This window comes from Coenobita brevimanus, chromosome 65 (assembly GCF_032717465.1).
Source record: "Coenobita brevimanus isolate Jiangsu-jjx chromosome 65, ASM3271746v2, whole genome shotgun sequence".
NCBI lineage: Eukaryota > Metazoa > Arthropoda > Malacostraca > Decapoda > Coenobitidae > Coenobita > Coenobita brevimanus.
In genome coordinates this window covers 36,326,888-36,341,715 of record NC_137018.1, presented here as the reverse complement: position 1 = coordinate 36,341,715, position 14,828 = coordinate 36,326,888, and the positions used below count along the sequence as shown (strand labels likewise).

The 14,828-nt window shown below is 42.0% G+C and overlaps 1 protein-coding gene across 1 annotated transcript in view; it reads left to right on the top strand.

Annotated features, from left to right (window-relative positions):
* The window catches only part of LOC145404968 (protein O-linked-mannose beta-1,2-N-acetylglucosaminyltransferase 1-like), a 181,520-nt gene that overhangs the window by 86,104 nt on the left and 80,588 nt on the right, over positions 1 to 14,828 (top strand). The window contains exon 7 of the mRNA XM_080276473.1: positions 12,460 to 12,726. Within this exon, the coding sequence (XP_080132599.1) occupies positions 12,460 to 12,726 (267 nt within the window). The remainder of the gene's footprint in view (positions 1 to 12,459; positions 12,727 to 14,828) is intronic.

Genomic DNA, 14,828 nt, shown 5'->3' with positions numbered 1-14,828 from the left:
TGTTTCTCATGCTTGAACAGTGTTTTTAAATTGGTTTACAGTACAGTACTTTTGTTGTTAACATGTTCAGATTTTATGATTTTTTTTTTATATGATCACCTGTGCCACCCCTGTTGCCATCTTAACTGAAGTACTGTATAGGAATTCCCTCAGTTTGTGATAGGATTGCATCAAGTAAAATCACCTTGGATAGCAATAATGACCCATTACACATTATAATGTGGGTATTTTGAAGTTACATCATGTGGCAGCTGAAAGTTACTTTATGTGACTTTACCCCCAGTACTAAGCTAGTCATACTCAGTAAACATCTAAACAAGCACAGTACCATCTGTACAGTACTCTACAGTAACAAAACGCAAAGCAACCACGATGGCTTGATAGCTGATGATCTTGGCATCCACCCTGCAGACAACAAACACTGTCCAAGGGGTCAGGTTAGTATTTTTTCATATCAGACATATAAGATACCATAGCAGGGGTACCAGGCATTGCATGGGTAGAACACCATGACTGCGAATGCTGTCATTGTCAGGTTCCCTGGGTGGCCTTTCCTTCTGTGGGAAAAGAAACCTGGGGTCCCATTTTACCCACTGAACCTATGTTCAAATTTATCCAGGGATATGTTCCCCATGTACCATGTTCATACCTTGGACCTATTTTCCCCACTATCCACCTACCAACCAACCTTGCAAACCCACCTCACCTACCCTGCCTACCCCACCCCATCAGTCCCATCTGACCCATTGCAGATAATAAAAATGGTTGTAGAAGTAAAAAACTCTGTGATAGTTGGCTACCATGTTTCCACCATGTTCTGTATCTAATGCCAGATGCCTTAATCCCATATGGGGTGGCCACAAACAAATCGCCTTCATGTCGCCCTGTCCCCTGCCGTTTCACTGCCCTGCCCCCAACTCACACTCCCTCTCTCATATACCTCTCCACTCCATCCCTCCATTTCGTCCATGGCCTCCCCCTCCCTCTCTCCCCCTCCACCTCACTCACATACACTCCTTGTCAGTCTCTCATTCTCCATCCTCTCCACATGGCCAAACCACCTTAATATGTTTCTCCTAACTCTTCCTATCACATCTACACCACAATGCTCCTTCACATCCTCATTTGTCAGTCTATCTCTCCATGTGACTCCACATGCTCCTCTCAAATAACTCATTTCCACTGCTTTTACTCTTGACCTGTGTCCCTCCAACAACGTCCAAGCTTCACTTCCACACGTTAGAGTTGGTATCACAATACTGTCATGTAGTAACTTTTTCACTTGCCTGCTTACTTCCCTGTTTCTTATCACTGTTTTCAAGGAACCAGCAACCTTTCTTCCTTCTTGTACCCTTTCAAGCACTTCACCCTCCCTCTTCCCTGCATTCACCTTTAGATTCCGTTTCTTACACACTCCTCCAAACTCATCCACCGAGCCTTGCAGCTTCCTTTTGTCTTCACTTAACAACACAGTATCATCTGCAAACAACAGTACAGAGAGTTTCCAAACAGTGCCCTCTCTCATTAGGGCCACTCCAACATCCACTGCCCTACCTTGTATCTCTTTTATAACCCCATCCATGTACAGATTGAACAACCATGGGGACATGACACATCCCTGTTTCAACCCAACCTTCAAATAGAAAAATTCACTCAGTTCACTATTTACACGCACTGCAGCCTTAGCCCCCTCATACATATTCTTCACAGCATTCAGCAACTTCCCATCTACTCCATATATTCTTAATACTTTCCACAATTCTTGACTAGCCACCCTGTCATATGATTTCTCCAAATCCATGAAGGCCACATACAACTTCCTTCCCTTCTCTAGAAACTTTTCCACTAAAGTTCGAAGAATGAATATCTGATCTACACAACCTCTTCCCTTCCTAAAACCTCCCGTTCTTCCCCAACTAATTCCTCTGTTATTTCCCTAACTCTGTCAATAAGTATCCTACCATATACTTTTCCTATTACACTAAGAAGACAAATGCCCTCTACATATAACTCACTCTTCCGTTTCTCAACTTCTTCCACGCCCCTATTACTCACCCACTCATTATATGCATTCTTCTTTTTTGCCACAGCCTGTCTCACCTCTTCATTCCATCCTGTTCTTTGCACCCCCTTTCGTCTTCTCTTCACCCTACACACCACCTCATGTGCTGCACATATTTTGCACACACCTTCTCCTTCCCCCATCTGCTCCAATCCATATTTACCCAATTACTCTTCCACTTCTCTCTTATATTCTGCCTTTTTCTCATGCTCTTGTAACCTTTCCACTCTCCTTGCATCTACTCCTTCCTCCCGTCCTTCCCTTCTTCTGTTTCTCCATTTTACTTGGACCTTGATTCTGACCACCACCAAGTGGTGGTCAGAAAGTCCACTCCCAACCTCTAAATGCTCTTGCATCCATTACACACCTTCGCTTCCTTTCATCCACACACACATAATCAGTCATTGCCTTCCTTTCATTCAGTTCACTACCCACTCTTCTCATCACTCGCCATGTATATCCACCATGTTGACTTTATTATTTTTAATGAGTTCTAATCATGGCCGTCAGGGATGCCACTTTAGCAAATGTAATACAGTATGCACGTCAAATTAATCGAAAATCATCACACCTGTTACAGCTATTTAGAGTTTTGTATTCATCCCCCCTGATTTCCAGACAGACAAACATTATATATATATATATATATATATATATATATATATACAGTAATCCCCGTACTATCTGAACGCCCACTTTCCGGACACCCCACTTACAGGACATTGTTGGCCTGGACCTTCGGAACCCAAAAATGGTCAAAAAAAGAAAAAATCCCCCCAAAATCCGAATTTTTTCCCCACCCGTAATTTGAAATTGCTGCACGGTACCGAACAGCTGTTTACACTACGGCCCCTTCACCCCTTCCTTCCTCCCCCCTCCCCTGTTAGGGTCGCCATTTGGTATTTTTTATTACCATATGTGGGCCAATTTCGTAATGAAAAATTCATTTGGTAATGAATCAGAATACTACTGTAATGCATTACCAGATGGATTTTTCACATGTATGAGGATACACAGGATGGAGCTGGTGGATTGTTTGCTTTTTCTGATTAATCTGCTAGCCTACATATCATGAAAATAATCAACATGCTGTTAATTATAAGGAGAGTGATTTCCACTTGTATATACGTATAGTTAGTGAAGAATAAATGCTAGCTTTACGAATTTGGTAATGAAAAGTTAAATTTGGTAATGAAAATTGAGGAGTTTGGTAATGTGGCTGAGTTGCGATCTGGCAACCCTGCTTCCCCCTCACCAACAGTTACTGCCTAACTTCGATCACGAGTGGATGCTCATCGCAATGGATGCCGCACGTGCTCATTTTTGTGAACAAACAGTGAATAAACTGCAATACCTTGCCGTTCCACCACATGGGAATTTACAGTGTTGTGCTGTGTTAAGCAATTAGAATGTAGAGTGCAAAGGATTAACGGTGGAGTGCAAATTGGTGGTTGAAACTGGCATGGTGCAATATACAGAATGTGCAGTGTTAAGCAATTATAACTCACAGTGCAAAGAATTACTGTAAGTGGAGCACAACACTGGATTACTGTACATGCTTCAAGAGCATTTTCACCACTCTCAAAGCCTTAGAGAAGGCGGCCACAAACATCCTGTAAGCACCCTGGCTGAGGTACAGTCACTTCTAATTCCTCATTCTTTGGTTCCTTTTCATTTATTTCATGCTTTATGTCCATTCATTTATTTCATGCTTTATGTCCATTATTGGTGTAAATAGGGTCTTAAATAGGTTTAAGTAGGTGCTATGCATGTCTGGTAGGGAGTTATTTAGGTGGCTTTCAAAGTTAGGCTGGGTTAGGGTCCTTAAGTACAAGTCCAGGAGGCTGGGGCCCACTATCTGGACGGGACCACTTTCCGGACATGCCTTTGGCTCTATTACGTTGGATAGTAGAGGAATTACTGTATATATATATATATATATATATATATATATATATATATATATCTGTCTATCTATCTATCTATTGCCAGATGCCTCAATCCCGTTTGGGGTGGCCACAAACAAATCGTCTCCAAGTCACCCTGTCCCCCGCCATTTCACTGCCCTGCTCCCAACTCACACCCCCCTCTCTCATATACCTCTCCACCCCATCCCTCCATCTCATCCTCGGCCTCCCCCTCCCTCTTCCCCCTCCACCTCACTCACATACACTCTCTTCGTCAGTCTTTCACCCTCCATCCTCTCCACATGGCCAAACCACCTCAGTGTGTTCCTCATAACGCTTCCTATCACATCCACATCAACACCACAATGCTCCTTTATATCCTCATTTGTCAGCGTGTCTCTCCATGTGACTCCACAGTCTCCTCTTAAATAACTCATTTCCTCTGCTCTCACTCTTGACTTGTGCCCTTCCAACAACGTCCAAGTTTCACTTCTGTACGTTAGAGTTGGTATCACAATACTGTCATGTAGTAACTTTTTCACTTCCATGCTCACTTCCCTGTTTCTTATCACTGCTTTCAAAGAACCAGCAGCCTTTCTTCCCTGCTGTACCCTTTCAAGCACTTCACCCTCCAAACCTCCATCCTTACTCATCACACTACCCAAGTACTTAAACGTACTCACATTTTCCAATTCCTCACCATCCAACCTCGCTGTACATTCACTGACTTCACCTCTCTCAAAGACCATCACTTTACTCTTCCCTATTTTCACCTTTAGATTCCGTTTCTTACACACTCTCCGAAACTCATCCACCAAGCCTTGCAGCTCCCCTTCGTCTTCATTCAACAACACAGTATCATCTGCAAACAACAGTACAGGGAGTTTCCAAACACTATCCTCTCTCACCAGGGCCACTCCAACATCCACTACCCTACCTTGTACCTTTTTTATTACCCCATCCATGTACAGATTGAACAACCATGGAGACATGACACATCCCTGTTTCAACCCAACTTTCAAAGAGAAAAATTCACTTAGTTCACCATCGACACGCACTGCAGCCTTCACACCATCGTACATACTCTTCACAGCATTCAACAGCTTCCCATCTACTCCATATATTCTTAAGACTTTCCACAATCCTTGTCTATCCACCCTGTCATATGCTTTCTCTAAATCCATGAAAGCCGCATACAACTTCTTTCCCTTCTCTAGAAACTTTTCCACTAAAGATCTAAGAATGAATATCTGATCTACACAACCTCTTCTCTTCCTAAAGCCTCCCTGTTCTTCTCCAACTAATTTCTCTGTTCTTTCTCTAACTCTGTCAATAAGTATCCTACCATACACTTTTCCTATTATACTAAGAAGACAAATGCCCCTATGATTACCACACACTTCTTTTTCCCCTTTTCCTTTGTACAGTGGAATAATTATACCTGACTTCCAATCCTCCGGGACTCTACCTTCCTCCCAGGCCAATCTGCACATCTTCCACATCCATTGTACTACTATCTCTCCCCCATGCTTCAGCATTTCACCACACACTCCATCAATTCCTGGGGCTTTCCCCGATTTAACTTTCTTCATTGCTTCCACAACTTCTATCCTACTGATTTCTTCCTGTCTTCTCACCTCCCTCCTTCTCCCAGCCATTCCCCAGCCACTTATACTCACATTACTTCCACCCTCTACGTTCAACAATTCCTTAAAGTGTTCTCTCCATCTGCTCACTTTTTCTCCCTTCTCCACTAGTAATCTACCATTTTTACCTTTCACTCCCCTGCTAACTTCACTTCCACCCTGTCTTACTCTTTTCACCTCATTCCAGAACATTTTCTTACGGTCCCTCCACTTTACACTCAAATTCCTTCCAAATTCCTCATCCACTCTCTTCTTACTCTCTCTTACTAATCTTTTCACCTCTCTCTTTCTTTCTACATATAACTCTCTCTTCCGCCTCTCAACTTCTTCCACGCCCCTATTTCTCATCCATTCATTGTATGCTTTCTTCTTTTGTGCCACAGCCTGTCTCACCTTTTCATTTCACCATGCTGTTCCTTGCACCCCCCTCCGTCTTCTCTTCCTTCCACACACCACATCACATGCTGCACATATTTCTTCTGTAAATATCCTACACACACCTTCCACGTCTCCCATCCGCTCCAATTCATATTTGCCCAATCGTTCCTTCACTTCTCTCTTATACTCTGCCTTTTTCTCATCCTCTTGTAGCCTTTCCACTCTCCTTGCAACTACTCCTTCCTCTCGTCTTTCCCTTCTTCTGTTCCTCCATCTTACTTGAATTCTAATTCTGGTCACCACCAAGTAGTGGTCAGAAAGTCCACTCCCCCAACCTCTATAAACTCTTGCATCCATTACACATCTTCGCATCCTTTCATCCACACACACATAATCAATCATTGCTTTCCTTTCATTCAGTTCACCACCCACCCTTCTCATCACTCGCCATGTATACCTGTGGATCATTTTATGCCTGAAGAGGGTATTGGCTATCACCAACCCCCTCCCATATATATATATATATATATATATATATATATATATATATATATACTGTATATAGTACAGTTTATATATGTATATATATATATATATATATAGTACAGTTTATATATATATATATATATATATGCAGCTACTGCAAATTGACTTAGGACCTCCCTCCACAAGGTATTAAAATACACAGATATCATAGTATATCACAATGTTTGATCATGAAATGCCATTCATTAATATGAAATCATGTTTAAGCAACGTTGGGTCTGGTTAGTACTTGGATGGGTGACCGCCTGGGAACACCAGATGCTGTTGGCATCCCTACGTGTCAAGTGGGGTTGGTGGAGGATTAGTGCCCCTCTCTGTAAAACAATTAACTCTAAGCCCATGGCCACCCCGTCTGGGATACATGGCGTCTGGCAATGATGATGATGATGTTTCCCTTGTTTTTCAGGACCATTTGAATGCATTTTGGCATGGAATCACTTAGATCTCTAAAGTAATCTAAGGACATTTCTTTGCACCAAACATTTGTCAGTTCAGTCTTAACGTTGTCCGGATTGTGTGTCTTCTTCTCTGCCATGATTTTCTTCATCTTGCCCAGCAGTTTTCTATCGGATTTAGATCCAGACTGTTGCCAGGCCAGTCAAGGACCTCAATCTGATTATCCTGAAGCCATGTTTTCACCTTTCTTCACGTGTGACATGGAGCTGAATCGTGCATGAAGAAGTTGCACCCATGAATAGCAAAAAAGTTTAACAAATGATCTTTCAGAACTTGAATATACTGGCCACCATTCACCATCAAGTTCTTAGGAAAAAAGCAGAGGCCTCCCCTTCCCATTTCACCTGAGAAACACTCCCATACCATTACTGATTGTGGGTGCTTAACAGTGGGCACTGTGTAAGCAGGGTCACATCGAATACGGGAGGGAGGGCAACAAACATTGGTAGAACGCACCTGGAACACTTGAAATGTGCTTTCATTGAAAAACATACCTTTTCTCCACTCATCTGATGTCAAGTGTGCATACTTCTTGGCAAACTGAATGTGCTGCTTCTTCATGCGGTCAGTGAGAAGCGGTTTCTTGGCTGCGGTGCGGCTTGGCAAACCCAGCTCCTTCTGCAAGCGGTGTTGGATAGTTCGAATTGACACGTCTTGTTCAGATGGGGATGCATTCTCTTCAATTCTGCTGCTGTCAGTTGAGGATTCTTGATTTCTTCCCTCTTCAGAAGCGTATCAGTACCTCTGGAAGTCGTCCTCTTCTTTCCACCACCATGCTTGTGCACTTGTACGACATCAGGTGGCAGGCAGCGCGCAGCAGCAAGAATCTTCATGATGGTTGACTTTGCATGTCCAGTACGTTCACAAATAGTGTTGATAGGGACATTATCCTGGCTCCATGCAATGATACGGACGCTCTCATCCCTTGAGCAATACTTTCCAGGCATGACGACTCAACTCTAGGAAAACAACAGGGCAAACAGTAATGCATACGAAAAGAGGAAGGTGCAAGCTCGGAGCGATGGGAACATATACTCCCACTCTTGCTTCTGGGCAAGAATTGATGTGCTGAGTGTTTCACCATCTCCCACCAGCACCAGAGGAGTTGTAAGTTACTTCTTGCCCCTGAAATTCACTTGGTAGAAGTGGAAACACAAAGCAAAGACAGACATCTCTCCTATAGCAATGCTGTGTGTGTAGGTCCTAAGTCAATTTGCAGTGTGTGTGTGTGTATATATATATACATATATATATATATATATATATATATATATATATATATATATATATACACGAGCTGCTGCCCAAAAATTCCAGTAATTTGAATATTGTTGGAAAATAAATTACGTAACCTCGTAGTTCTCACTGTTGCCTTCAAAGTAGTCCCCTTGGGCATGTACGTGTCTACTGTACAGTGGTCCCAGCAAATTTTTTCACGAGTCCATGCATCCCTGGAATGCTTCAGATGTGATGGTCCTGAGCACCTCCTGTGATTCTGTCTGGATTTCCTCAGTCGTGTCAAATCAACACCCTATCAGTCATAATTTCAGCTTGGGAAACAGGAAAAAGTCACAGGGGGCAAGGTCAGGTGAATAGAGTGGGTGGGAAATGCCTACTGTGTTAGTGGAAGCCAGGAACCGCCTGACAACAACTGATGTGTGGGCGGGGACACTTGTCATGATGCAGGACCCAGTCCTTGTTCTTCCACTGTTCTGGATATTTGTGTCAGATGTTCTTCCTCAGATGCTGCAAAACTTCACAGTAGAACTTTCTGCTGACAGATTGACCGGATGGGACGAATTCCTTGTGAAAAATCCTTTGGATTTAGAAGAAAATGATCAACATCGACTTGACACTGCTGCGACCTTGACACAATTTTTTCAGTCTCGGTGAATTGGGAGACTTCCATTGCGATGACTGCTGCTTTGTCTCATAACCATAAACCCATCATTGATCACTAGTTATGACCATGGAGATGAAGGTGGTGTTATCTCTGACCTGATTCTTGAGCTCCCTGCAAACTGCAATGTGATGTGCCTTCTGCTTGTCACTCAGGATTCTTGGTACAAATTACAGTATGCAGCGATGCGTCTCACGCCCAACATGTCCGACAAAATGCTTTGCACGCTCCCGTATAACAGTCCAACAATATCACAAACATCATGGATTAGTCGTCTACGATCTGAAAGGATAGCCTGATGAACATTTCTGACGTTTTCTGGTGTTGTTGCCGTTGACAGTTGTCCAGAACGGTCATCGTCGTTGATGGATGTTCGTCCTTCCTTGAACCTCCTATACCAGAAAAATGTTCTGCTTTGGGATATGGCATTGTCACCAAAGGCATGCTGAAGCAGCCAGTGAGTTTCTGCAGCCATGTTGTTGATCTTGAAGCAGAACTTGATGCAGGTTCTTTGTTCTGTGAGGTCTGCCAATGCAAAACCCCCAAAGCACCTACACACCACATTACAATGGTAAGTGTAGCTGAACCACATGTCCGCTCACAGACACGGCCGGGGCCACACTGACGCACAAAGGTTGCTGCTGACTCCTCCTATTGGCAAAAGGTAAAACTGCAAATGGTTGACTCCCTCTGTTCAAATTACTGGAACTTTTGGGTAGCAACTTATTCATATATATACTGTATATATACTGTATGTACAGTATATATATATATATATATATATATATATATATATATATATATATCTATATATATCTATATATATATATATATATATATATATATATACCAAATGGTTTCCTGTACACCAGGAAACCATTTACTACACTGTGTTGTAACCATGTAACTAAATTATTGCACTCTAAATTATTGTGCCTGGTGGTTTAGTGGGTAATTAAGGTGCTCCAATCAGATTGAACCTGTGTAGGTTTATATCTCGGGGGTGGTTGGGGTTTATTGCTCACGTAATGCCAATCAGGGGTGAGTTAGGCAGGTCAGTCTCATCTTTAATATAAGGACCAACTTGCCTATTCTTGGATTCTTACGCTCCTCATGGGGCGATACAAGATTGGATGATGGTTGGATGGATGGATGAATATACAGTGTATACTGTACAGTAATCCCTCCAAGATCCAATGTAATAGAGTCAAAGGCCTGTCCGGGACTTGGGAAAAATGCCCCTGGACAGATACTTATAGACCCCAACCCAAACTAACTTTGAAAGCCACCTAAATAACTCCCTACCGGACATGCACTGCACCTAATTAAGACCTTATTCACACAAGTAAGGGATAGAACCATAAAATAAATGAAAAGGAACCAGAGAATGAGAAATTACAAGTCTGTCTATCTATCTATCTATTGCCAGATGCTTCAATCCCATAAGGGGTGGCCACAAACAAATTGCCTCCATGTCACCCTGTTCCCCACCATTTCACTGCCCTGCTTCCAGCTCACACCCCCCTCCCTCATATACAGTACTTCTCCACTCGATTCCTCGATCTCATCCTTGGCCGCCCCCTCCCTCTCCCCTCCTCCACTTCACGCACATACACTCTCCTCGTCAGTCCCTCACTCTCCAGCCTGTCCATATGGCCAAACCACCTCAGTGTGTTTCTCCTAATGCTTCCTATCACATCCACATCCAACACTGCTTAACTTCCTCATTTGTCAGTCAGTCTCTCCATGTGACTCCACATGCCCCTCTCAAATAACTCATTTTCACTGCTCTCACTCTTGACTTTTGTCCCTCCAACAAGGTCCAAGCTTCTTCCATTCGTTAGGGTATCACCATACTGTATATATAATTATATATATATATATATATATATATATATAGCAACGTTGGGTTTGGTTAGTACTTGGATGGGTGACCGCCTGGGAACACCAGATGCTGTTGGCATCCCTATGTGTCAAGTGGGGTTGGTGGAGGATTAGTGCCCCTCCCTGTAAAACAATTAACTCTAAGCCGTTGGCCACCCCGTTTGGGATACATGGCGTCTGGCAATGAATGAATGAAATATATATATATATATATATATATATATATATATATATATATATATATTGTATATATATATATATATATATATATATATATATATTGTATATATATATATATATATATATATATATATATATATATATATATATATATATATATATATAGTGGTGGGTGGGGGCGCTCACCATCCACTCACTTGATGTAGTGCTGCTGTTGGGTGTCTGCCCTTTCCTCTCCTCCATCCTTCTTTCCTTCCATCTTTGTCTGTCTTTCTTTCCTTCATTCTTTCCTTGTCCTTCTGCCTGTGGGTGACTTTACACTCTCTCTTCTGTCTTTCTTTCCTTCATTCTTTCCTCTTCCTTTTGCCTGTGGGTGACTCTACACTGAGTGACAAGCCAAATGGTTTCCTGAACACCAGGAAACCATTTACTATGCTGGGTGGTAACCATATAACCAAATTTTGGCGCCTGGTGGTTTAGTGGGTAATTATTGTACTCCAATCGGATTGAGCCCGTGAAGGTTTATATCCAAGGGATGGTTGGAGTTGATTGCTCATGTAATACCACTCAGGGATAAGTGAGGCTGGTCACTCTCATCTTAAATGTCAGGACCAACTGCCTAGTCCCGGGCTCCTATGCTCCTCATGGGGCAATGTAGGATTGGATGATGGGTGGATGGATGGATGGATGGATATATATATATATATATATATATATATATATATATATATATATATATATATACTGTATATATATATACCAGTGTATATATATATATATATATATATAATCATATTTATACTGTATATGGTATACTCCAAGATATGATACCCCTAGATGTGATACCATGGCTTAGTGATGGGGGTAGATATACCACCATACCCCTCCCATCGATGGCCAAACCCCAGTTTGATGATGGGTGTAGCTTTTTGTTACCAATTTTGATAATGTTTTAGACTTAAATTTTGTATTTAGGTTGATTTATAAACTGTTTTTAGACTTAATGTGTTTTAGTCATAGGTTGGGTAAACATTGTCATTTTGGGGTGGAGTTTAGTTTTATTTTTTCCAGACATATTTGATGATTTTCAGATTTTATTTATGGGTGTAGGTGAGATTTTAGGCTTAGTTTAACTTGTTTTAAAGCTATTTGAGGGTTTAGATGAGCTAGAAACTTCTTTTTGGACTCAATTGGGTGGGTTTAGGACTTGGCTGGGGGGGAAACCCAAGACTCAGAAATGGATCCCTATACATGTTAAATCTACCCTGTTATATGATATCCCATCTGCTGTTGATATTGAAGAGGGAGAACTCTAAAGGATACTGTAGGATGGTGGTAAGATCTTTCTTATCAGTGCATTTAAAAGTTGGACTACGAAATATCAGAAACCGAAGTGATAAATGTATCTTACTCTCCCTCCATACTTTTACACTATCCTGCTGCTCTAGTCATAATTAATTCATATTACTGTGAACTAAGTCATCTCTGTGCTTCCTACAGTGAGCCAGCGTGAGGTGCCACTGAAACCAGCTGTACTGACCAACCGACAGTTGGTGGGCAGCGCCATGTTCAACACTCCCATTATGGTGATGGGGGGAACCTCTCTAGCAACTCTTACTCTTACACTGGAGACTATACTCAGCCAGCCTGGGGTACAACCGCGCTATGTAATTGTTATGTACAACTCAAACATCCTCCCAGATGCTCCTCAGCTCTGTCAACTCTTTGGCTTTTCTGCCAGACCGACAACTGCCACACAGTATTATCGTGAGTAACAGGAATTCAGCATATTGTTGTTAAGTAACCCCAGTCTGTGTGGCTAAGTAGACCCATTAACTGCATGATAGTAGTCGCCCCTGCAGGGCTGTCCTGTGCAGTGAACCGATGTTCCCTTGCAGTTGACAGTGCCACACCACAACAAGGTGCGGGAAAAAGTGTGGAGGTTTGGTTCCTGGATGGATGCTGCATTTCCATCTCTCCACATAGTCAGTGGGCACTATAGGCTTCACTTCAGCCCATGTTTTGGTTACCTGTATAAGGTCACCTTGAAGTTTCAGTCATGGTAAGTTGGTAAAGTTAGGGATGAAGCTCACCTGGTATATACATTCCTCTGCTTGTCAGTTTTCTCTTGTAGTCATTATTCCTAAGTTGAGGGAGGCTTAGAATCTGCCAGTGGTTAATTCTTTTTGACATGATTCATGAGGTAGGAAAATGATGGACATGCCCTAAGAGTGAAGTAGATATAGTGGAATAGTTAGCAAACCTTTGTCTGAAATTGTACATTAGTGTGGTTGGTGTCAGTTGACAGACTTGGTGAAATGTCAGTGAAGTATCAGTCATGAGAAATCTGGTGGATTAGTGTAGTGGATATCAGTGAATCAGACCCAGTCATGTAATATGCTTCAGGTGATGCAGATACAGAGTATGCTGTAAGTGAACCGATAGGTAGGTATCGCATGCTTGCACAGTAGTTCAGAAATTGTAAACAGATTGTGATATGAAATTGCATCAGAAGGAGAATATATGAGATTTTTTTTTGGGGGGAGGGGGAAAGTTCCTGAGATGAAAAGCCTTTACTGTGGTCAGATAAAATGAATTGTGTCTTTTATGGCAGATTCAACAGACTGATTTTTAAAGTTCCTTGAGAGAAGTGACAAGGCTTTTGATGCCAGTAGCACATTTTCTGGTTGGCTTTTACCTCATCATTCTGATGACGGTATGTATTTTTGTGTGTTATTATTGCCATCTCCAGATGATATTATTACAGTACATTATTCAGTTTAGGGAACACCTCTTGTACTGAAGGGATTAATAAAAGCTGTATCCTAGGATGAATAAAATTGTCTAGAGATAGTAAGAATAAAATAAAAAATCATCAGAATGAAGAGTTAACCTTTTACACCCCACGTACTCCTTGTATTTTCCAGTTATTTCTTATCTACTCATATTCAGTGTCTTTTCTAGATTCGTAATTACAGCAGCTATTTTCTGTATGCTTTCAGAAATGCCTCTGCCTGACACTAAGTTAACCCCATCAGTCTGATTTTTTTTGTTTTTCATCATATTCATACTAGCTTTAGACCACTGTGAAATCTTCTAAGTTGTGGCTGTATGATACTGAGCACACACCGTGATTTGAGAATTCCGTGATTTAGAAATAACTAATCTTGTGGAGAAAATTATTTGAGTAATCTTGTGGAGAAAATTATTTGAGTGTGTCGTCTCAGAAAAGTTACCCCTCTAATCTCCAAACCTACATCAACCTGGTCACCAATGAACACCAACAATCTTCATGCATGGTGCGGGAGGGAAGGCTGTGGTTGGCTTATATGTAACTGTCTGTCTATTTATCTATATATTGCCAGATGCCTTAATCCCGTAAGGAGTGGTCACAAAAAAATCGGCTTCATATCGAACTCTCCCTCGTGACTTTGCTGCCCTCCCCCCATCTCACACACTCCTCTCACATACAGTACCTCTCCACTCCGTCCTTTCATCTCCCCCTCAGCCTCCCCCTCCCTCTTTCCCCCTCCACCTCACTAACATAAACTTTTCTCATTATTCTCTCACTCTCCCTTCTTTCCCAATGGCCAAACCACCTCAGTGTATTTCTCTTAATGCTTTCTGTCATATCCACATCCATACCACAATGCGTCTTCACTTCCTTATTTGTCAGTCTGCCTCTCCATGTAACTCCACATGCTTCTGTCAGATAACACAATTCCAGTGCTCTCACTCATGACTTGTGTTCCTCCGACAAGGTCCAAGCTTCACTTCCATACGTCGGAATAGATATCATGGTACAATCATGCAGTGACTTTTTTACTTCCATGCTCACTTCCCTATTTCTTATCATAGCTTATAAAGAA